The following is a 24603-nucleotide window of genomic DNA, read 5'->3' as shown; positions in this document are numbered from 1 at the left end:
TGCCATGTGTGAGGGTATGAAACCTCCGTCAAAGCCACTTGCCACTGACCTTGTAAATTAATAGGCCTGGCTAAATCCATGCGGAAACTCAATATGTTATCATCCTTAAAAATGTTAATGCTAGCGTTGGACGGTAGTGTTAGATAAAATCCCTGTTCCTCAGTTATGCGGTCCATATTGCAATGTCACCCACCGGTATGCAACGCTTATACATCACGCAGATCATCGACTCTCACCCAGCTGTTTTTCTCCAGCCAATTTTTCCAATGCGCTAAGACCTGCCTGACTCCACGCACAGTGCGCTTGCCTAATTTTTCACCCACTTGATACATTTTGTTTTTTGACATTCTTACCTTTTGAAGCTCTTCTGCGTAAAAAGAACCTTGGACGGGCTCTCCATCTAAATCTTTCAGTTTGAATACGGGGGGAGATCACTGTATCACATCTGTAACTGTAAAGATTTCATCTGTGAAACTCCGTTCATATTTCTTGTCAAATGCACCATGCACCTTGGAGATTCTGACATGGTCGCCCTGCTTAAACGCCATCTTGAGTTTTGTGCAGCGTTTGGAATTAGTCCAGTACTCATTTTGAAAGACCTGAAAAGCATTACTGTTGACTGTTGTCATTAATTGTCATTCGGTAAATTATGACACTATTAAAGCATAGTTGACATTGTTTAAAATGTCTTTGTTATGACAACTTGACATTAACAGAGACAAAAATGTCTTTGTTATGACAACTAGACATTTACAGAGACACAAATGTCTATTGGCTATTATCAGATCATTTAAATTGTATTATAAAAATGTCTCCTTATAGGACTAGTTATAAATATGTCATTAAGTGTTTATATTCTGTCAAATGCCTTAATAAAATAGTCAAGAAAATGTTCCCTTACCTCAAGTAAAGTGAAACATATAGGACTAGTTATAAATATGTCATTAGGCGTTTATATGCTGTCAAATGCCTTAATAACATTGTCATGAAAATGCCTCATTACCTCAAGTAAAGTGAAACATATAGGACTAGTTATAAATACGTCATTAAGTGTTATTGTGCTGTCAAAAAGTTTAATAAAATTGTTAGTGTAATCTCTTCATAGACCTTTAAAACTACTTACACATGACAAAAGGATGTCCTGAATTGTTATTACACTCATAAATGCTTTTAATATTATACCATAATAAATTATACCATAATAAAACCAATCCACAAGTAAACACAAACACTTTCTTTTATTTGCTTTGAACAATTTTTTTCTTCCTCCAACAGAGGGTTCAATTCCTGGCCGTGTTTGACCACGAACCTTCAGTACTTTTAACAAAAAAGAAAAAGTTGTTCTTCCCCAAACAGAGGGTTCAACTTCTTGTTCAGCAGATTTTACTTCTGAAATACAAATTTAAAAAAACTAAAAACACAACTCAACTAAAAAAATAAAAACCCAAGTTGGTTAAAAGTAATAGTGTAAGTGTACTTGTACATTATTGGGAGGAGTTTTCAACTTCTTTTTTTGCAATGGTTTTAGCCATCTCTTTTGTTATAGCATTCCTACAACGCTCTGCAAACTGGGAGATCTTCTCATTATTGTGGTTTCCTGGGAGCAGCTCCTTGAAGGTGTCAGGAAAAGTTATTGCAAGCTCAGCAATAACAGCTGTCCTCGCAATGGTGTTGCGGTCAACTTTAATCTTGTTGAAGGCCTTTTTCATAGATCCAAACTTAGTGAATCTCTTCAGGGCACTCTCATAGCGGTTGATAACTCCATCCACTGTGGTCACTTAAAAAAAAACATGAATAAATAAACAAAAAAAAAACAATAACAACATCCACTTTAGGCATGGTTTGTTGGAGTTTTTTTTTTTTTTTTGGAGCAGTTGGTTGGGGGTAATTGGGAAATTATCCAATTTTTGCAAAATTGGTTTTAGGCCATATCACTCAGCCCAAGCAGTAACCTTTACTCAATACCACTGACGGCAATATTACTGAGCACCATTGTTTAAAAAGTTGCTCTGTATCATCAGTTTTAGACAGTGAAAAGAGCTATAAGTAAGTATTTACAATAAAATCAACCTAAATCATTCTCATTTGTGACCTAGGATGGAAGTAATAAAAACACTGGTCCTCTCCATTCACAATGTTTTTGTCAAGTTTGCTCCTTTTCTCCTAGCTATTGTTTACTTCATGGTTCCTGAACCTGTCAGATGACAGTTCCCAGGGTTCCCAAAACTGAGCACAGAATTTTGCATTTTATCTTGACAAAAGAGCAGCATCGCAAACATTGAAGCCAGTAAGAGACCAGAACAGACAATGCATTATACACATGTCCTGTGGAAGGAAAATTAAAAAAAATTAAAAGTGGCATATTAGGCTACGTTCACATTGTAGGTCTTGATGCTTGATTTTGTTTTTGCTCAAATCAATTATTTTTTAGTTGGCCATTTATACTACCAATAAATTAATTCATCATACTGCTATATGGACAGTATTTTATGAAGCACTAACTTCTACCACTGTGTGTGGATGTGTAGTTGGAGCCATGAGATTGTCGTGAAAGATGGATAAAATGCAACATGACCAGTCAGAGTGTGGATTGTATAAATATATATGTATATTATTGAAGCTACACAAATTGGCTGTGCTTACTTCTTGAACGGCTGTACGAATCAGAGTGTTTCTTGGACTTTTTGGTCTTCTTTTTCTTCTTCTTCTTCTTTTCCTCTTCCTCTGAAGATAATGAGGAGCTTAAGTCTGTGGAAGAAGAGGAGGGGGTAGTAGATGTTGAAGATAGAGGAACCTGAGCAATCTCTCTAGAGCCTGGAGGTGGAGAAGAGAGAGGTCTATCAGTAAAGGTTTAAGAGAAGGTGCTCACACTGTAGTATTCTGTAAGTATTCCAGAATACCACTGGAACCTCATGCCATTGGAAACATTGGTTACACAATAGACAAAGCCGTACTTACATATTTCGACAAAATTTTGAGTGCATTGTACCACATGATATCAGTAAGTAAGCACAAGAACTATGGTAATCATAAGGTGCACAAGATTAAAAATGTGTACCATCATTTTTGGAGAAAATGTAATGATTTTAAGTGTGCCTGACAATCCAGAAAATACAGTAAACTGCGAGCCGCCTTTGCCTGAATCCAAAAGGTTGCTACTCAGACATATGTCACAAATCCCAAGCGGCAAATATGATTGGTCCATCCATTTTATGGGTTATGGAAATCCATCACAATAGCAGCAAGTCCAGATGGATGTGTGGAGCCGTGTGAAGGTCGGCGGAACTACATCCATCTGGCCAGAGCCAGGTTACTTAAAGGGGTATTATTAAAATTACATGTGAGTCATCTTGGTTTGAGGTGGACGTCTGCATCTTAAATGCTTGGTTTCCTATGACTATAAAATAATAGCTTTTTGGTGCACTATGTACAACGTCTCACAGTGAGCATAACCATGTCGCTCTACACTTCAAAATCCATACTATTTTTCTATTGATTTTATGACCGTTGTACCTGACTTGCTGCTAGATGCAGGTGCCACAGTGGCTTCCTTATTTTGTGTAAGAAGGAAGTCTTTGTCCTTTTTCAGCTCCCTGTTGGCCTCCTCCAGGTATTTAATGCGGTCCTCAAGGTGATCGATCTTCTGTCTATCCATCTTTGCTTGTTGTTTCAGTTTGGTCAACTCCACTGCCCCCGTTGGTGACCCTGGAAATATGTATTGGGTAAATACATTTGATTTTAATATTAATTAAAACTTTTTATTTAAATTCCATCTCAAAAATGCCCCTTGCTGTTTACTGTACAGGCAAATAAATGGGCAGTAAGAGCTTAAATGGTTGTCATAAAAAAACAATATAAGTATCAAAATGAAATCTGTCTTTGTTAGCACAAGTATCATGATTACTGGAGCTGAATTAAACTATTCTGATGAAAGATTTGTTGAAGTTGATATAGACTACTAATGTTTCTATTTAGAAGATAACATTTATTGTTTAGATCGAAGGCACGTGAGGTTATAAGAAAGTAGGGCTGGGTGATATATTGATTTTATGAAAAATGAAATTTTCTGTTTAAGATTTGCTTTTAGGAAAATCTGTCTTTTTTGATCATCGTACTTATTGGGCTTTCATAGTTCACAGTAAGATCAGGTCATGATTTTTTGTTCTTAGATGTACACTAATAACTAAAAAACTAGCTTAAAGTATAATACCACTATCTGTACACATTAAGTGTGTTATGTTTAATCCTTTTCAGTGGCAGGGCCTACAAATTATTGTTTTTCCACAATGTTTCACAGGTTGGATTTAGTTGCACATAGAATTCAAATAAAAGTCAGCTTTTGAAAGTAATTCATGGCCTTCTTAATTGTTATTAAGAAATTTAAGGGAGAATAAAAATCAATCTTATTTTTGAGCCATATCTTCCAGCCCTACAAGATGTGTATTTTTGTCACTTAATATGCCTTCATAAAATATTTAAAAACAAATACAATGGCTTATGTATGTTTGCAAGAGGCTTATTAAACCTTCAAGGGCTACTGTACAATTTTGGGTGTATCTCTTAATCCATAATAGCTACTAATTTCCTTTTTTTTAATCCAAAACGTGAGATCTTAGATTTTCCACTGATACCATCAACATAGTGGTTTGCCCTCCAAAACCGTATAGAAAACGGATAAAAATCAGTGTCCAATGCGTCCTCGTAATGTGAAGCAAAGTTCCCCAATCAGAGTGCAGAATGCGGATTAAAAAAACTGTTAGACAACAAGATATTAGCTTGGTTTGACTGGATACGCTAGCATGAATTTGTAAGAAAAAGGCTATAAATAAGATAAAAATCAGCAAAGCAACAGTCCTTTATGAAGGTTTATTGTGCGTAATTGCGCAGATAGTGATACATTTACACAATAAGATTTAACTTATTTAACTTCACAAAAGTATTCACTGAACCAGAAATTACTTTGTATGTACATTTCTACATACTGACAAATAAGCTTATCAATGAAAAATGGATGTATAATGCTTAACTGAAACATTTTAGATGGTGTTATAACACCACTATGAAATCTTCAGGCGAAAATATGCTCTCAAAAGGCATTAAGACATTGAAGCGTTACTAAATAACAGATTGAACATCAGATGACATAGTTTACAGACAAATTAAAAACCTTTAGCAGCCTAAAATGTTAACTTTTGTATTAACTGGGTTGGTGCGATGAGTAAATTTCACGCCCTTCTAGAGAAAATAGTACACCAAAAATAACTTACACAATTTCCTTGGGGAATATTTCATTTTCTTCTTTGGCTTTCGACCAACGGAGACAAGTTCTAAATCTTGTGGCTTGTCCACGAAAGCCTCCTCCACAACCTCTTGCACGTCTTCGACAGCGTCCTGTACCCCCCCCATCGCGTGTCTTTTTGCCAAAACGAGTCTCCATCTCGCTAAAATTGGCACAAAAAAAGAACACAAGCAGCATGTGACATCAGTCAAGTTGCTTTAGTAAAACACACAAAACGTAACTTTGACCTGGTAGTTTATTGTTTGCTTGATTTAAATTTGAGAAAAAATATAAATGCCAGAATTTCTAGAATGTGTACAATATTAAGGACTAATGTTCCAGATAAAGAGTTAGTTGAATTTAGCTAACGTTAACTGAAAGCTAGCTGAATTCAACTTTACATAGAACGAAAACTGTTTTTTCTTAAAAATGTAATTAAATATTAAGCATAAGCCTACCTTTTATATTTATCTGGGGAGTTAACTCTATTCCCTTTTACACCGCAAATAAAATATGGTCTGGTCCAGTCGTTTCTTCTAGCTTACATTAGGCAGGCACACAAGACGAAGGTGGTGTTCTTCTTCATGGAGTTTTTTTTTTTGGCGGTTTGCAAAAAAAAACACCATGTGTGCACTACCGCCATCTACCGACATGGCTTGGGGCACAGAATGATTATTAGTGAATTCTATTTAATTTTTTGCTATCCTCAAATTTCACTACCCATCTTTGTTGCTTTAAAAAATGTAATCAAAAATATGATACTTTTACTGTCTTAATCTTTCAGCAATATAATTATTACATTATTTTTTTCTTGAATCTTTCCATGGTCTTCTATCATCAATCTTCTTTCTTTTTCATATCTCCCACATGCTAATATAACAATATTTACACAATGTTGACATCTTCCCATATTGTTTATTTTTTAAAATGAATATATGCAATATATAATTAAGTCCTGTGTGACCAAACCTTAATTATGTTATTAATTTATCATCCCTCCTGTTTCTCTGTCCTGTTCTCATTTCTCTTGATTGTATCATATTGAATCATATAATACAATCTACTCTTTTTTGCTTCTTTTCATTCATTGTGTCACTTTTTATTTATTTATTTGTTTAACTACACTTCTTGCCTCTGATTTTCTTGTAATTACACTAAAATTAATTTTCCTTTGTTGTTGCCATTTTGGTCTTCAATGGCTGCTGGTACCCATTAAAAAAATAATTCCATCATCTGAATTCTGAACAACGCGTGCTGTATTTCAACTAAAATATCTTGTCTGCTTTCTGAGTGACTTTGCTTTAAACGTATAAGTGCTGAACTTGAATCCAAACTTACCAATGCTTTTAACGGTTTTAGGACTTTATCCACTGTAATGCTAATAGAATGGATAAAAATTCTCCCGTGTATACTGATAGTCCCTTATTGATTTGATTTCTTTGCACTTTTGGTACAACACTTGCTTTTCCTATGTTGCCAGCAGAGTTTTTTGATGTATCTGTCAATATCTATACATATTAAGAAAAACTATTTACTGTATGTATTCCTGCAGTTTATATGAATTGAATATGACTTCTTTTTCCTTTTTATCTTTATTAATTTATTTTTGGTCCATAAATGCTAAATCTACTTTTGCATCTGTTAAAATCCATAGTGGAATCTGTGTTAATGTTACCATTGAATTTATGGTTTCGTTACTTATTTGTGTTCTTTTAACTTCTTATTGATTATCCAACCTTGCTTTATTTCATTTTCCCAGCATGGTTTTAGAGTCTCTAATGTTGTTTGACCTGGATCACTGCTAAGTATATACAATAATTTATTACCCTTTGAGTTGTTCTTAATTGTAAATGCATTTTTCCTAAAAAAAACTTTAAAAAGTTTGGTTGGTGTTGTTTTAAATATTTCTTTACATAATCGTAACGGTAAATGTTGAATATTGTCTAATTCTTTCCAATGTGTCGTTTGTTTGTAATGTTAACATAAACAGATGGGGTCGCTTTTCTGTCTGGCAACGTAAAAGAGCGCCCAGAAGAAGTTTCTTCGGGTCCTAACCCAAAATACCGGGCTGACAAACAAAAAAAAACAAAAAAATACAGGGCTGAATGATCGCAGGCTGTAGAAATGACACGATTGTTACGCGGACTTCTTAAAAATATTAGGCATCCTGATACAAAGACAAACAAAAGACGAATAGTGAAATGGATGCAGCGATGTGGTATTCTGAAGAGGAAGATGAATTGTGCAAAATGCAATCGAAGAATGAAACTTATGAAATGCGATCGCAACGATGGGCTGCGTTGGTAAGCAGAAGCTTTGATCTAACGTTATATACGTAACTGTAAACTTAGCAATTAGCTAGTTGGTACAAATTTTGTAATACAGCTTAAAAGGAATAGCGCAAAACAAACTGTATGGTCAGTGCTATAGCAAAGTTAACTTGGCTTTCTCGTACAGCAAAACGTTAGCTGTTATGTAACCTTGATCCGGGTTTTTCCTTTTTTCTCCCATTAGGGTATGTAAGCATCACAAAAGCAACCCATTATCAGTGCGTAATGGGTCCATATTCACAAAGTCTCACACCCCTTTGGCAAAATAGCTTGAGTTCATGTTAAGGTACAGTTTACATGTTATTGATAAAAATAAAATAAAACAATGAAAAAAAAATTTACATTCATTTTTGTAAGTCTTGAGTCAATAGCAGGCCATGTCTTTATCATTAAGATAGTACAATTCCATTTCACTTATGTTACTTAATGTCTTTTTCTTCAGGTTTTCACAAGGTTTGCAACTGAAACAACTAACCATGATCTCAGAGGGAATAGCAGCAAGTTCCAAGACACTCACAAGAATGACTACAATTCTAAGAAAGGTTTTTGCATTAATTATTCATCTGTTACTGTTATTCATTTGCTGTTAAAAAAAATCTAATTTAATTGTTTGAAGTCAAAATGTGTAGTTGAATTCAATAGTACTACACATTTATTTAGTTCACTTAGTGCTGAGTGATACATAATTTTAATAGATTTTTTTCCTTAAAAAGTATATAAAACTAAGAAATCAGTCACATAATTTATCTGACAAAAAACCCTATTAACAAACCAAAATGGATTTCCCTATTGGGCTTGAAGAGTAAACCTTAAAATAAGGCTAAAATAAATAGAAGGTTCTGCTTGAACAAAGATAAGTGCCTTTATTGTGACTAATGGTGCAACAAAACTTACATCATATGATATAGTTATGCTATATCATATGCTTTACATTATTTTAACATTTTTGAATTGATTCTGAAGGTGTGGCAGCTTTTATTTTTGTGTGGCAGCGCCATGATCAATTACATTTAGCAGAAACCCTAGTGTTAGGGTAAAAAAAGTTTCATCTTTCGAGTATTTTCAATTCGATTTTATTGATATAGCGCCAATTCATGGCACTTTACAAAATCAAAATCAATCATATTATACAGATTCGTCAAAAAATGTCCTATATAAGGGAACCAGTTGATTGCATCAAAGTCTTGACAAGCATCATCACTCCTGAAGAAGCAAAGAGCCATAGGGAGAGTCGTCTGCATTGTACATGGCTTTGCAGCAATCCCTCATACTGAGCAAGCATGAAGCAACAGTGGAAAGAAAAACTCCCCATTAACGGAAGGGAAAATCCACCAACAGAACCAGGCTCAGTGTGAACGGTCATCTGCCTCGACCGACTGGGGTTACAGAAGACAGAGCAGAGACACAACAAGACAGACAAAAAAGCACAGAAGCACACATTGATCCAGTAATCTGTTCTACATTGGATGGTAATAGCGGGTGATCTGTCTTTCATGGATGATGTCATGGCTAACAGAACATCAGACCAGGTGTCCCTTCTATGAAGAAAAAAGAGAGAGAGCAAAAAGTTAAAAGCTGAAATGATGACAAGCAATGCAAATTGAAGAACAGTAGGAGAACTCAGCAGAGTGAGAAAAATAGACCCTGATGTCCTCCAGCAGCCTAAGCCTATAGCAGCATAACTATAGAGATAGCTCAGGGTAACATGTGCCACTCTAACTAGAAGCTTTATGAAAAACGAAAGTTTTAAGCTTAGTCTTAAAAGTAGACAGGGTGTCTGCCTCACGGACCAAAAGTGGGAGTTGGTTCCACAGGAGAGGAGCCTGATAGCTAAAGGATCTGCCTCCTATTCTACTTTTAGAGACTCTAGGAACCACCAGCAGACCTGCAGTCTGAGAGCGAAGTGCTCTGTTAGGAACATACGGGGTAATCAGAGCTCTGATATATGATGGAGTTTGATTATTAAGGGCTTTATACGTTAGAAGGAGAATTTTAAAATCTGTTCTTGATTTAACAGGAAGCCAATGAAGGGAAGCTTAAATTGGAGAAATATGATCCCTTTTGTGGATTTCTATCAGAACTCTTGCTTCAGCATTTTGGATCAGCTGAAGACTTTTGCCGCATTTTGTGGACATCCTGATGGCTTATTTCCACAGTATACTTTCCTAAACATATATTCAACAATGCAAGCTTTTACCAAAACAATTTACACTTTATATCTATCGGTAGATGGAGGGAGGGGGGGCCATGGAGTGGATTGGGAAAAAAAAAAAATCTGGATTTTCAAAAAATTAAACCTTCATAAATGGCAAATTTGCTAATTTGAATTAAGCATTAAAATCAATTTATATCCCAGTCCTAGGTTCACTCAGTAACACTATTCAAAAAATAATCAATGTATCAATGTATTGGACATACATTGATAGTTAGTACGTAGAAATGCACATACAAAGACACTTTTTCCCTAAACCCCCGAATACATTACATTTATCAAATATCATTTTTAGGCAATATTACAAGTCAACTTGTTGATGTATTTTGTTACATTTGAAGGTGTGCATGGCTGCTGTTGTGCGCCTGAGGAAGAGAGGAATGAAAATTGGTGGTCGTCATCGCTTCGTTATTATTGATGAGAGCAAATTTGCTCACAAACAAAAGGTAAGTTGTAATACTTTATGCAGGTCTAATTTAACCTTTTACATAACCAGATATACATTTTGTGAAAATAAATTTAAACACTCCGATTTCCTAATGCTTATTTTTACCCTTCAGGAATGGTTGATGGTTTTCACGATAAAAAAAAAAAAAACATATTTGGATTTGCCCCACTCTGTTCATAGTGGTCCATAATATTTATATGTTGGTCTTCAATTCTTCTGGACTTCCGTGGAGAAAACCTAATTTCTCCACTTCCTGCTGCCAATCTCTGAAAAAAAGGGCATTCACTCAAAACTTCTCTCAGGCCAGGACACACTGACCCCACTCTTGAGCAAGGCAGAAAGGCCTGGAAAAAAAACACTCCTGAGATACTTGGGAGTGAGCGGACTCCTGCTGTGCACGGCCAGTTCGAGCCAGTGGGACCATGCCTATAGAGGCATTAATGTTGATGATAATCAAGTCATACTTATATTAAATATTCTCAGTTTATTGAGTTAACCAGGGAACGACATAAAATAAACAAATGTGTCCTTTTCTGTTGTAGATAAGCACACATTTATCCTTGTGGATCCTGCGCTCCCAGCCCAAGTGATAAAACATTTTTGGAACTCAGTGTGTTGTCTCCAATGGCGATAGTGTGACTTTACCTGCGTGCAAACCCAGGTGACTGAGCTGAAAGTAGGAGGGACATCTTAGCTTAGGAGAAACACAAAGCTTCCTCACACCCGGATGTTCTGAACCCAAACACAGGACGTTTTACCCTTGATAGTTTTGCGTAACTCAATTTTTTTGTGACAAATTCCTAAATTTTCTACAGCAGGTAACCACCGCGCCTGGCACTGGGTATACACTTGTAAAGTTAAGCTCTCCTTGTACCTGTTGGCGGATTAATGTCTACCTTGTGTGAGCCTAGAGATAGAAATAGCTCCAGATGCGATCTGGCACAATTTAGAACAGCTAATTATAATTAAATTAACCATGTTCCTCTACAGACCTATAGTAATTTACAATATTCCCTGACCTTCTTGGGGGTGGCCATCGATTTTTTTGGCAGGGTGCCCCCTTATAAAATGGTAGGATAAACACTGGATTGGGAGATGTTCCCTCGTTTTATGGAATTTTAAGTATTTGTCTCCTTTGCTTTACCTTTCAGTACCATCATGGCAGATGTGGCAAAACATGGCATCGCAAACGCCAGTGGGTCTTCGGGATGCTGGAGGTTGATGAAAATTCTAGAAAACCCATTCTGAAACTGGTCAAGCACCGCTCAAGGCAAACCCTTACACGCCAAATACGACGACATATCAGACCTAGGACATCTATCCTCACAGATGTATGGCGGGCCTACAGGGGGCAGCTTTCCCAGTATGGATATCACCAGTACTCTGTCTGCCATAAAAAAAACTTTGTTGACCCAGTCACTGGTGCTCATACTCAACACATTGAGCGTGCACAGCAGAATTACAAGTTGGAAATATGGCGTCATAGAGGCAATCGAACTCCTGAGACACTACAGAGTCACCTCAAAATGATAGAGTGGCACCACTGGTTAGGTGTCTGTCATTATAATGGTGTCTTGGGCAGAATTTTCCATGATGTTAACCAATATCTCAAGTAAATATAGACTATGACTTTTGAAACAACTTTGTTAAAGAAGTAATTGTTTTTTCAGTTGTTTTAATTAGTATTTCAGAAATAAAGTTTACTGAACAAGAAGTTGAACTTTTTCTTTTTTGTACTGAAGTTTGTGCTGAAACATTGCTAGAAATTGAACTCTCTGTTGGAGGAAGAACAAATAATAGTATTGTTCAAATCAAATAAAAGAAAGTGTTTGTGTTTACTTGTGGATTGGTTTTATTACAGTATTTAAAAGCATTTATCAGTGTAATAAATAGTTTTAAAGGTCTAGGAAGATATTGCACCATGTTATTAAAGCTTTTGACAGCATAATAATGCTTAATGACATCTTTATAACTAGTCCTATATGTTTCACTTTACTTGTGGTAAGGAGACATTTTCATGACAATGTTATTAAGGCATTTGACAGCATATAAACGCCTAATGACATATTTATAACTAGTCCTATATGTTTCACTTTACTTGAGGTAAGGAGACATTTTCATGACAATGTTATTAAGGCATTTGACAGCATATATACGCCTAATGACATTTATAACTAGTCCTATATGTTTCACTTTACTTGTGGTAAGGAGACATTTTCATGACAATGTTATTAAGGCATTTGACAGCATATATACGCCTAATGACATATTTATAACTAGTCCTATATGTTTCACTTTACTTGAGGTAAGGGAAAATTTTCTTGACTATTTTATTAAGGCATTTACCAGGTTATAAACACTTAATGACATCTTTATAACTAGTCCTATAAGGAGACATTTTTATAATACAATTTAAATGGTCTCATGATAGCCAAAGTTAAGAACAAACACATATGACAGTGTAATTTAATGTAAAAACATGCATAATAATAACTTTTTAAAAGTTTATAATTAGATCTGTCATGACATATTTATGATGGGTTATGAGTTTTGGGTTTATGTAAAGTTGTCATAATGAAGACGTTTGTGTCTCTGTAAATGTCAAGTTGTCATAACAAAGACATTTTTAACAATGTCAACTTTGCTTTACTTGTGTCATAATTTACCGAATGACAATTAATGACAACAGTCCTTAACATTCATAAAGAGTCATTTATGTTCATAACAGGCGTTATGTCATGTTTATGACAGTGTAATGTCAGTCTTATGTACACCCCTTCAAATAAAGTGTTACCTTTTATTTTTTATTAACATAATTAGGAAAGAAATGACATTCATTTATTATATCACAAACTAATTGTAAAACAATCATTTCATATATAAAAAGAAAAGATGTAAAAAAATAAAACAGATACATTGAAAAGACATTCTTTTAATACGATGTCACAAACTATTTGTAGAAAACATTAATTTAATTTAAAAAAAAGGATATGACAAAACATGCATGCTCTGGTTTCAACACCCCTCCAGCAATGCGTGGCGGCTAGAAGCTGATCTCTTATTTCAGGGCTTTCTTGAATCACCTGATCACACACCTGAATGATGGGGTCATGCACTCGCTTGACCAGGGTCAATTCGTACAAGTAAGCTTGTACAACAAAGATCTCCGGGCTGCCTTTCACGCATCCGGGGGGCCTGGACCAGCCGACGGTGTTCCTCTTTAGCGCGGTGAGGATACTCTTGCTCCCGCAGTCGCTTAGGGCAGAAGAATCAGAAGTTGGCGAGGATGCAGGTGAAGGAGGGGGCTACAGCTCCGGGGAGAATTTGTCGTTGCCCAGGGACCTGTGCTGCGCCGATGATGAAGCGGTTGAAGCAGTTGAAGGAGGCGCAATGGAGTGAAAGAGCTATCCCGCCCGCAGAATGTCAAACTGCTGCCCTCGTCGTTCCTCATGGTTTCAGATGTTAGAGTGTCCCGATCAGCCTGCCTCGCTGTGTTTTTTATACTGAGAAGGGTGTGGTTAACGTTGAAGGAGCGGTATAGGTTGTTGTGAGGCGTAGATTTAAAAAGAGAGCGCTTTCTTGACCGCCAAAATGTCTTTCCAGTTGTGACAGTCACGTTGAAATTTTGTCAAACCACACATCAAAGGGAATGGCTAGCAATGTCCTGAACACATCGCAGTCAGAATTATAATAGTCAAGCACAAAAATAACCTTCTGTGTTTTATTTTAAGCGTTTCTGACTAGCCGCCCAGGAGATACGCTGCTCTGTGTCAGTGTCTACTGAGAACCGCTACTGGTACCACTGTGCTTCCTGGCCACTGTGGTCGTTATGGACTCTAGCTCCGGGCCGTCAGCTCCTATCGTCACCTACACCTCTGATCCTCTGCAACCCTGACCCTCCGGACTTCATCATCCACCATCCAGCACCTCTTGTTAATAAACTCTTTAAAAACCTTCAGTCCCGTGTGCGCGTCCTGAGTACACCGGTAAACAATCATGACAGCATGTAATCACCTATTTCTTTTGAAACAGAGCTGGCCATCGGGAAATTAGCTCTGTGATGTGTGGTTCATCTCCAATGATCTCTTTTCTACGCTTGGAAAATGTAGCAACCATCAGATCCTCTAACAGCGTGTGATCAGGGTCTTTTTTCTGCATTTCAGTCTCCATTATCTTGCGCTTCTCTTCCATTCTTTCAGGATTTTGTCCTTCAGGTGGATCAGGACAGCAGTATACCTCACCCTTCTTTGACTTCTTGACAGATTTTCCCTTTGAACCTACTGTTTTTCTTTTATTTATGATAACTCCAGGGCATCCGTCTGCTCTTAACTTTTGCCAGTAGTTTCCAAGCTTAAATTTCAGGCTGTGAAACCATGAGTACCATCCTTTCTCAGACCCTGGTTCGCGCAGACAGGGATGCTTCTCCACCAGTGCTTTGGCTACATTTTCATAGTGCTGTCTCTCAGGATAAGCACTAATGTTTGACATACTGTCTGCAAGCGTGTCAAGGATATCGGTCATTAAACCTTTAGAAATCGCCATCACATATCCATCCTTGGTATATCTACAATTTCCTTCTGTCAGTTGCAGTTCTACGTCATGCGAGAACTCTGGAATTGGGAATAGATCAGGTCATTCAACAGAATCCCCACTACTGACGGAAGGGAGGCTGCCTGTGTCCAGTGTAGAATCAGTGGAGTCTTCAACTGTGAACAATACTTTCACAGTTGCCCGGTCCACAGGAAGGTCTTTGATGTCCGTTAGGTTGCACAACTGATTATTGAAACTGCAAAATGAATCCTCCTCTCAGACCAAGGCTGGTCCGCAACACCTGATATAGTTCCTCAACATTTGAGGAAATGGCTTCAACTGAGAGACGTCTGATGTCAGTTTCTGACACTACAACACACAGAACCATTGTAGACCACTTTCACCTGAAAATGGAAAGAAAAAAATTACGTCCAAATATAAAATTCAATATATGGCATTAGGATAATGTTACACTCCTGTTCTTAGAAGTTTTAAAAATCACAAAACCTTATCTGCCTGCAACAGTTGAACAGATCAGATTTTTTTCTTTTTAGTTTATTTTTGTGAGCATGTATTTCATGTTTTTTAATAACCATAAATAGCACATGGAATCTAATATATCTATCTGTCTGAAGAAGAAAACATCCAGAGGACTTACTAATTATTTTTTTGGATAACAAACCTACCAAAATAAATCTGGGAATAAAAAAAAAAAAAACTAGTATCTTAACATTTAAATTTATTCAGCAGCATGAGGCAAGCAATATAACTCTAATATTAATAAAAAAATACAATAGTGACAGACTAATAGACAACATTAAAATAAAATCTATGTAACACTCTGAAATGAAGACAGAGATTGAGTGCATTTGGCCAAGTGTGTTGATATTAGGGCTGCACAATTAATCGCATTTTCAATATAATCACGATTAAAACAAACTCAATTTCCAAATCGCAGAGGTCAGCAATTTTTGGCTATGTAGCCAATTAGGGAATTAGACACGTCCTTTAGGTGTCGGTAAAATGTTTAAAGTGGGTTTGCCTCCACATGGAAGGGAAGACAGTTGCAGCAGTGAGATAATCTAATTTTATTACTCGTTTTACAGTTTATATAATCATACATAGCATTAAGTACAGGTCAATAAGTTTAATACATAGTCTTGCTTGTTGGTTTCACTTTATGTTCAACAAGGATCAATGTCCAAATCAATTAATAGCTGTTCTCTTGAATAATATTCTGATTAATAGAAACATTAAAAGTTCTTGTTGTAAATAGCTCTTGTTTGCAAACATCTTTATTTAGAGGCCGTTTTTGTTGCTTGTGGTTAATGCAGAGAAAAGTCAAAATTGCAATTTTGGTTGAAATATATCGTAGGCAGAACACAATCATTACTGCTCCGAGTTTAGATGCTGTGGGTCTTTTAGCAACTAATCCGCACGGCGAGGAAACAAATTGATTTGTTGTTTGTATATGTTTAAAAAGACATGATAAATTAAACTGGAGGAGAAAAAAAATAATAATAATTGCATTAAATCACAATATTAAGATAAGAAAATCACAATTACATCCAGACATGACTTGAACTGCCCTAAGTGTTCACCTGACCTGTTAACCCTTAACTCATGCAGTACCTCATATCTTTTGAGAAGTTCAGAAATTACTGTTAGAATTGGGACATAAACGGCAGTATGAGACCTACTGTGTCTACTTAAAACATATTTAACAGGTTGAATAAAAGTAAAGTTTTGTCTATAAAATGACTGCCTTTTAAATGTGCCTAAGGGCCCCTCTCTAGAAAGTAAACTGAGTGGATTTGCACCTTGTAGTGCTTCAGTTAAAGATGCTGTTAATTCCTCAGAATTGCAGTTATTCTCCTTCAAAATATTTTCTATCGTCTGCCTAGTTATTTGTCCAGCACATTTACCCACATCAAACAAGTCATCAACAATTTCTTCAATTGCTGACTTAGACACATGAAGGACTGCTTGCAGGTGAAATAAAAGGGATGCAATCCGCCGCTGAATAGAATTATGCACAGGCTGAATTTCAGAATCAGGCAATAATAAATCTGATGACACTAAATCATCCAAGTGTTCCTCCACATCATTTACAAAGGTTTGACTGTGACATTTTACAACAAGGTCAGGATCGAAATCAACAAACGTAGTAGCATAAGGATGATAAATGGATGACAAATGGACAACTAACAGTTTCTCGTATTCTCAAATGTCTCTTTAAATGAAGAAAATACTGTTTGGTGTTGGTTGGTGCTGAAAAAGTACAGAGTTTACAGCGTAGTTTAGCAACTGGATATGGTCTTTTTTTATGTCCCTGGATATGTTTTGCAAAATCCACATAAGATTGGAGCACAGTTAGACAGTTTGGGTAAATGCATGTCCAACCCCGTCTTCAACATCCATGCGTGTCTTTGTAATGACTCACAATGGTTCTTTCATTGTAGGAGGCAAAACTACAAAACTTACAGCTCCACTTCATCCACAGTTGTAGTCTTTAATGACTGAACCACCAGCACCTTAAAAACACAGTTCATAAACTTTTAGAATATGATACAAAAGCATTTGTCATTAACTGCAAGCATGACAAACATTAAAAGTAGTTCAGATTGGGGGGAAAGGGAGTGTAAACATAGTACATATTCTAAATGACTGCGCACTGGTATAACCATATCCACCAGTGGCTGACAAAAAGTAATCCATTTTAGAACAATAATTTCAGGAGAAGATATGACTGCATTTTTAGCTTTCTTGTAATAATTTGCCATTAACTGAGCTAGGATTTATACAATTATAAATAGTTAAGAAAATACTACATACCCAAGAGAAAACCTACTCCAGGGTAGAACTGCCAAGTTTGCATTACAGTTCATAAATGTAGGATACTGACTGCAGAACTAAGAAGACCTGTCCCGACTGTGCTCAAAAGACACACCAGCGCCTTCTGAAATTTGGTTGTTGTATTGCATTTCATCAAAAATAACTTAGCCGTCACTAATAATGCAGGTGCCTTCACCTGCTCCATTGCATTAAGACACAACTCTCATCTCCATATCCACTCACAGTCGCGCCCCGCTTGTCAGTTCAGCTCATGAAACTGCAGTTAAGATTACCGAAAAATTGCCTATCGTAGCTCTGTTGGAAGTACCCTTGTCTTTTTCATTGTGAGGTGCCAGAAACGTAAAACGCTAGCACGCAAAAAGGGAGAAAAAAAAAAAAAAAGGTCCCAACTAATTGCTGAAACTGTGACACAGCCACCCCCGAGACCGCAAACAGCACGGTACTAAGCTAAACAGAGCGCCACAAATTTGCTTCTGTGGAATTAAATGTGATAAAAATATTGCTAACTGTCTGAAATTTTTTCTGTGTATAATTTTAGGAAGGCTACACCGTGGGGCTGTTAGGATGGGTCAGCCTCAATGAACGTGACTGCAATTAAGCTGTTGATTCAGTGTAATGTGTTAAAAATGCTACAGACAAACATTCATTTAAGACATTTTTGATAAATTAAATTTACCTTGTTTCACTCGCTTTTCTCTCGTTCCTCTTTCAAAAAAGCCCACTGAATGCCACAACGCCAGTTAGCTAAAGTCCTTAACTTGCTGACAAAAAGTATCCATCCGCCAGTTCACTTTTCACGTCCTTCTGTGGTTAGCTTCTTCAGTTGATAATTAACTGCTAATTAACCGCACCTTCTCATGGGGGACTAAAATCTTATTTTTAATCCCTTATCAAATCTAAACCGAATTTCAGTACTATTTGTACCTCGCAATAATATTGCTTCCACATCCGTGGTTGTGATAAGTCTGTAAGAGATCCGGTTTGTATTTTAAAACTCAAAATGCTAAGTTATGTTAACATGTCCAGATTTACATGTTATTAAACTGGCTTAAAATCTTGAGTTGAAATGCCAGTAACTCATGAAATAAAGTTGAAATTTTGGAACTGAAAATGTTAAGTGTAAGTAAAGTATAGAAATAAGTTTTGATAGCTAATTGAGGGTATTGCTTTTTACAGTGTAGAGACAATTTGTGGGCAGAGTTGAAAAGGTACCAAGGTAACCATCAAACTTTACCCAGTTTCACCAGTTTTATTAAGAGGAATGGGCCAAATCTCCAGAAAACTATTGTGAGAAGACTGAGGAAGGAGACCCATCACATTTAAAAAGTATTTTTTACTAAATACTGGAAAAAAATTATGGAAACTTCTGACTTCAAGAAAAGCTTGGAAAAACCTTAAAAGGTTCTGTCCATCCACCATCATGACAAGTAGCAAATAGGGATGACTTTGCTAAACTAAGAATAGGAAACATTTAGACTGAGTTGTGAGAAAAAGTGAGAAAATCTTAGATTTTTTTTAGGATAATTTTGACTCTTCTTGTCAATCCCACTGCAACTGAAGTGGTTAAGGCTTGATTAAAATATGCATCTTATGCGTGTCTGAAATACGGAGCACTAGAGGGGTCATCGCAAAATGTTTTGCATGTTGAGAGATTGTGTGCACGTTTTACTAAATTGTGCTCTCGTTTAACTAAATTGTGCTCTCGTTTAACTATATTGTGCACTCGTTTTACTAAATCGTATGCTCGTTTTGCTAAATCGTGTGCACAATTTACTATATTGTGCTCTCGTTTTAAGCATAGTAAAACAAGGGCACAATTTATGAAACGAGTGCACTATTTACTCAAACAAGCGCACGATTTACTAAAATGAGGGCACAATTTATTAAAACGAGAGCACAATTTAGTGAACATGGTTATAGAACATTGTGTGCATGATCTACTTAAACGTGGCCACAATATGTAAAACGTGCACTCAATATTGTCTTGACACATGTAAACATGAGCACGTTATAGTATATTCGAGATCTCGATATACCAAAACGCACCCACGAATAATTAAAATGTGTGCTCGAATAAATTGTGTGCACGTTTTATTAATTCGAGGACTCAATTAAAAGAAAACGTGCTCACGTTTTATTAATTTGAGAGCTCAATTAAATCAAAACGTGCCCACGTTTTATTAATTCGAGGGCTCAATTAAAGGAAACGTGCTCACAAATGATCACAACCTGAAAAAAAATATCACTTAAAGTGAGCTCTCCCGGGTTCCGCACTGAAAGACTGCATGCTCCTGGAATGTAGATAAGTTAAATGAAAGAAGTGTTTTCAAGTGAGCAGGAGAAGCCTGGGGCTAATACAGTCTTCTAAAATCATTGGAAGTTTGGTCAAACGCAGAACTATCGATTTCCTAATCACTCTGTCCTTCATTCTGTGACCTGTACAGTACACAGCGAAGGCCACACATGTTTCCAGTTGAAAATAATAGAATTTAATATCTTTGTTTGTATGTGTGTGTGTGTGTGTGTGTGTGTGTGTGTGTGTGTGTGTGTGTGTGTGTGTGTGTGTGTGTGTGTTCCGGGCTCAACTGCAGGCACAAGCCTCCTCCTCTGCCACACCAGACCTTTATTTACCAGAGTAGGCATGCTGCATTTTGATAACAGCCTATGTCTGCTGGAATTAATTCAATGCCAGGGAGGGAGTTTTCAATTAGAGAGCAGGACAAGTTCAAGTAGGATGAATTCAACCAAAAATGCACTGGCAGTTCATCCCATACATGACAGAAATTTACAATTCAGCACACCTTTGAGGGTCCTGTTTAATGTCCGTCCAGGTGTGTACCTTCTGCATTCATGCAGAACATCTTTCCTCTTTAACTCAGCGAACTGTCAGTGTGAACAGAATGTTGCTCATTTGCGAGTATTATCCACTTGCTTTTATATAAGAGGTTCAGAAGTTTCAAAGGAAAGTTAAACAGTAGAAAAAAATCCAGTTAGACAAACACACGTATGATGATTCCTTAGATGTCAGTTCTCATTTTGGGTTGGAAATAGTATGCTTCTCTTTATTCTGATAAATCTTCTGAGAATTATCAATTTATCAAATTATCAATATCAAACAATTACAAACCCTCTTTATCACTTTTTAGCCTTGAAAGTCACTTTGCACAGCCACAGTTCCTTCTGTGTGCGTGTGTGAGTGTGTGTTGATGAGGAGGTGTGTTCCCAGAGATGGAGCCTAGTTTACAGTGGAGTGAATCCCCTGCGAAATGTGCCAGCTTGTTTTTGTTTCTTAAGCAGTAGTCATGCCTTCTTGTAAGTTTGTAAATTGTACTCTTTTGGTGTTCTATTGCTTACCTTCTCATTGTTGTCTTTTCAGAAAAAAGATTGCGCAGTATCTGATTCATTTGGGGATTCCGTCCTCTGCTTCCGCAATTCCAAAGTTCATTGGAGTATTCCACCAAGATCTTCTTCACTAATCTCCTCTGATCGCTCCTCTGGATCTAAACACTGTGTGAACACTTCCTCTAAACTACCATCACCACCCATCTTTCCTCCCCACCTTCCATCACTCCACTGCTGTCTCCTTCTACCTCCTGGAAAGAGAGATAATAACTTTTATTAATCTAAACCACACATGACAACTTGCCAATTACAACTTCCCTCTCCTTGTCTGTGTTGTCCTGGACTCCTCCTCTGCCTCTGAAAGAAACATTCCCTTTTTCTCCAATGTGTGAGTAAACCTTCCTGTCGTCAGTAGTTGTTGCCTTTGCAAGGGGGCTCAAATTCAGACATCACGACAGTAAGTCTTTCTGGATACGTCTTTACCAGCTTTGCACATCTACAAAATTTGATTTTCTTAATTGTAAAACAGATCAGATGAGTTTGGATAGGGATCATCGATGAACATTCATTCATTCATTTTTAGAGCCTTACCACAGATTCCTCATTTAGACTGAGCTTGAACTTTGACCTGGTCACTCTAAACCAAAATATTACTTTACACTGGTTCTATCATATCTTGGATTTTGGTTTGTGGGTCAGAGTGCAGGCAAGAAATCATGCTGAAATGAAGAGTGATTTATTAAGTAATGAACACAAGGCTTACCGGTTGGCGGGGAAAACAGGAACTAGGAACACGGCAAAGCTGAGACCAGAACCAGGGGTACCATAGCAGAGGACCTGACAATGTGTGTAACTGAACGGGTTGACTAAATAGAAGAACAAGACATCTTTATTTGTCATTGTAATTGTACATTCCAATGAAATTTGTCTTCTGCATTTAACCCATCCCTTGGAGAGTAGTGGGCAGCTATCACAGTGCACATAGTGCAATCTGGGTCTAAGGGTCTTGCTCAGGGACCCACAGTGGCTGTCTGCGGGGATCGAGCCAGGTGCATGCAACCTTCTCCCCAAATAGGGGAGGAGACAGAAGGGACAGATTAACACAAGTTAAAAGAGATAAGGCAATTAGACTGAAGGAGAGTCCTTACTTCCGGCTGCGGTCCTTACTTCCGGCTGCGCTCTAGGGCAGCGGCTAGGCGGACAGCTCCAACCACTGGCAGACATTTTTCAGAAAAAAAATAATGCAAAACTCGCTAGAAATTACTCATCTACCCAGCCGATTGGTACACGATCGCCAGCACCTGCTGGAGTTACGGCCATGTACTGTTTTTGGACTAGTAACCACTACTACGATCGACTGTTTACGCGGCTACGGAGTCCTCCGGGAATGATTCCCAGAGACCTACGGTACCGCGGACTCACCGAGCAGCTCATGCCGAAGGAGGGCCAAGCGAAAGCGGTGTAGCCGGCTGAAGAAACGCGGCTGTCGCCGGGGTTTAGCAGCCAGGCTGAAGGCTAACCCATTCAGATCGCCGCTCCCCTCCATCCTGCTGTCCAATGTCCACTCACTAGAAAACAAAATGGCCTATCTACAACTCAAACTTTCTGCAAAGAGGGAGTTTAGAGAATGCTGCGCTCTGATCCTGACCGAAACATGGCTCACATCATCAATCCCAGACCACGCCGTTAGCCTGGAGGGGATTGCCACCTTCCGCGCCGACAGAAACAAAAAACTCAGCGGTAAGACCCGAGGAGGCAGACTCTGCGTTTACATCGATAACACCTGGTGTAAAAATGCTAGATTAGTCACAATCTTTTGCTCTTTGGACATCAAGATGCTAACTGTTAGCTGCAGACCGTTTTACCTGCCCAGAGAGTTCACTGTTGTTATTATCACAGCGGTTTATGTTCCTCCGAGCGTGAATACAAAAGAGGCTATGAGTGTCCTCTATCAGACTATCTCTGAGCTGCAATCTGCATACACGGAGGGCGTTTTCATCATTGCTGGGGATCTTAACCAGGCAAGTATGAAAACTTTTCTCCCTCAGTTCTACCAACACGTGGATTTTGCAACTTGGGGAGTAAACAGTCTAGACCTGGTTTACACAAATATTAAAGGTGCATTCAAAGCAGCCCCCCGCCCCCACCTGGGCTCTTCAGACCATCTCTCTGTTATGCTATTCCCTGCATACAGGCCCCTGCTGATCAGAGCTAAACCTACAGCGAGGCAGATGAGGGTGTGGACTGAGGGAGCTATGGAGGCACTCCAGTACTGTTTTGAGTGCTCTGACTGGGACATGTTCAAGGCTGCAGCAATTTATGACGACAAGATAAACATTGATGAGTACACCATGACTGTGTCAGCCTACATCAACAAATGCATTGAGGACGTCAGCACCACCAAGACCATCATCACCCGAGCCAACCAACAACCCTGGATTACTGTGGAGGTCCGTCAAACACTAAAAGCTCAGAACTCAGCCTTCAAGTCTGGTGACAGGGAGGCACTGAGGTCTTTGAGAGCCATCTTGAACCGTGCCATCAGGTTAGCAAAGCGGAACCACACTAAGAAAATCCAGGAGCTTTTCCATGATGCCAGCGACACCAGGAGCATGTGGAAAGGCATACGGGCAATCACTGAATACAACACGCCCTCCCCCCGGTGGGTGAAGTTGATGCGGACTTCCTCAATGGACTAAATAACTTCTTTGGGAGGTTTGAGGTAATAAACAGCACTCCAGCAGTGATGGCTGTTCCCCATCAGGAAGAGGAGGTCCTCTGACTTGACACAGTCGACGTGTGGAATGCTCTAAGGAGAATCACCCCGCCGAAGGCCCCAGGTCCCGACAACATACCTGGGCGGGTGCTCAAGGAGTGTGCAGGTCAGCTGGCTGGTGTCCTCACAGACATTTTTAACACCTCGCTGGAGCAAGCCACAGTGCCAGCATGCTTCAAGTCTGCCTCCATCATTCCGGTGCCAAAGAAACCTCAAGTCACCTGTTTCAACGACTACCGGCCTGTTGCACTGACTCCAATCATGATGAAGTCCTTTGAAAGGCTGGTAAAGGAACACATCGTCTCCAGTCTCCCCCAACACTCGACCCGTTCCAGTTTGCCTACTGACGGAACCGCTCCGCTGAGGACGCCCTCTCCTCTGCTCTTCACCTGAGCCTGACACACCTGGAGGAGAAGAACACGCACGTCCGGATGCTGTTCCTGGACTTCAGTTCAGCGTTTTGTTTTTTCCCCTGTGTCCTGTCTAGCAATGTGGCAATAAGAATTGATGTCTTAGTGCCAAATAGATCTTGACAGATTTTACTTTTACAAGTGGAGCAATCAGCTTTCGCCACAGTGCTCCGCTTGATTTATGCATCTTTATTCAGGTACACACAGAGACCTTTGAGGATGCACTCTCATCTGACTTCAGCAGTGGTTTCCTAAATATGCAAATCAGAAAACAATGAGAACAATCTAAAAAAATTCACCACTATAGGTTTACACACTTGAAAACTTAGCTAAATTCAAAGGAAGTCACAACAAAAGTGATCAGTGGCTTGCAGTCTATTTGAAAGATCTTTAAAATTGTTATTCTCATTTCATCATGCCA

The 24603-nt window shown here is 38.2% G+C and overlaps 1 protein-coding gene and 1 long non-coding RNA gene across 4 annotated transcripts; one reads left to right on the top strand and one right to left on the bottom strand.

The window, feature by feature from the left end:
• Nucleotides 1-1219: 1219 nt before the first annotated feature.
• Nucleotides 1220-22721, bottom strand: LOC118561828 (coiled-coil domain-containing protein 106-like). 3 transcript variants are annotated; one of them, XM_036134066.1, is made up of 6 exons: nucleotides 21760-22721; nucleotides 21009-21247; nucleotides 5268-5441; nucleotides 3514-3705; nucleotides 2644-2814; nucleotides 1220-1777 (listed from the first exon to the last, which is right to left on the bottom strand). In XM_036134066.1, exons 3-6 carry the CDS (start codon nucleotides 5404-5406, stop codon nucleotides 1485-1487), a joined length of 795 nt encoding a protein of 264 aa, XP_035989959.1. In that variant the 5' UTR covers nucleotides 5407-5441; nucleotides 21009-21247; nucleotides 21760-22721; the 3' UTR covers nucleotides 1220-1484. The 3 variants fall into 3 exon arrangements, with proteins under 3 accessions (XP_035989959.1, XP_035989958.1, XP_035989960.1); XM_036134065.1 differs by having other exon boundaries at nucleotides 21009-22721; XM_036134067.1 differs by lacking the exon at nucleotides 5268-5441 and having other exon boundaries at nucleotides 21009-22720.
• LOC118561829 lies at nucleotides 7878-12305 on the top strand. The gene is made up of 4 exons (XR_004930299.1): nucleotides 7878-7894; nucleotides 8051-8150; nucleotides 10162-10266; nucleotides 11420-12305. It is a non-coding gene; the product is annotated as an uncharacterized LOC118561829 (long non-coding RNA).
• Nucleotides 22722-24603: the final 1882 nt, after the last annotated feature.

The sequence above is a fragment of the Fundulus heteroclitus genome, unplaced genomic scaffold (assembly GCF_011125445.2).
Source record: "Fundulus heteroclitus isolate FHET01 unplaced genomic scaffold, MU-UCD_Fhet_4.1 scaffold_73, whole genome shotgun sequence".
In the NCBI taxonomy this organism is placed as follows: Eukaryota; Metazoa; Chordata; class Actinopteri; order Cyprinodontiformes; family Fundulidae; genus Fundulus; species Fundulus heteroclitus.
The sequence above is the reverse complement of the archived record's forward strand: the minus strand, read 5'-3'. Positions and strand labels throughout refer to the sequence as shown.

What these genes read in the sequence shown, in the direction of transcription:
- LOC118561828 (XM_036134065.1), bottom strand. Translation starts at nt 5,406, where the DNA reads ATGGGGGGGGTACAGGACGCTGTCGAAGACGTGCAAGAGGTTGTGGAG. An exon ending in TGCATCTAGCAGCAAGTCAG is followed by an intron (nt 2,815 to 3,513) that starts GTACAACGGTCA and finishes CTCCACCTCCAG; the next exon opens with GCTCTAGAGAGATTGCTCAG. An exon ending in TTCGTACAGCCGTTCAAGAA is followed by an intron (nt 1,778 to 2,643) that starts GTAAGCACAGCC and finishes TTTTTTTTTAAG; the next exon opens with TGACCACAGTGGATGGAGTT.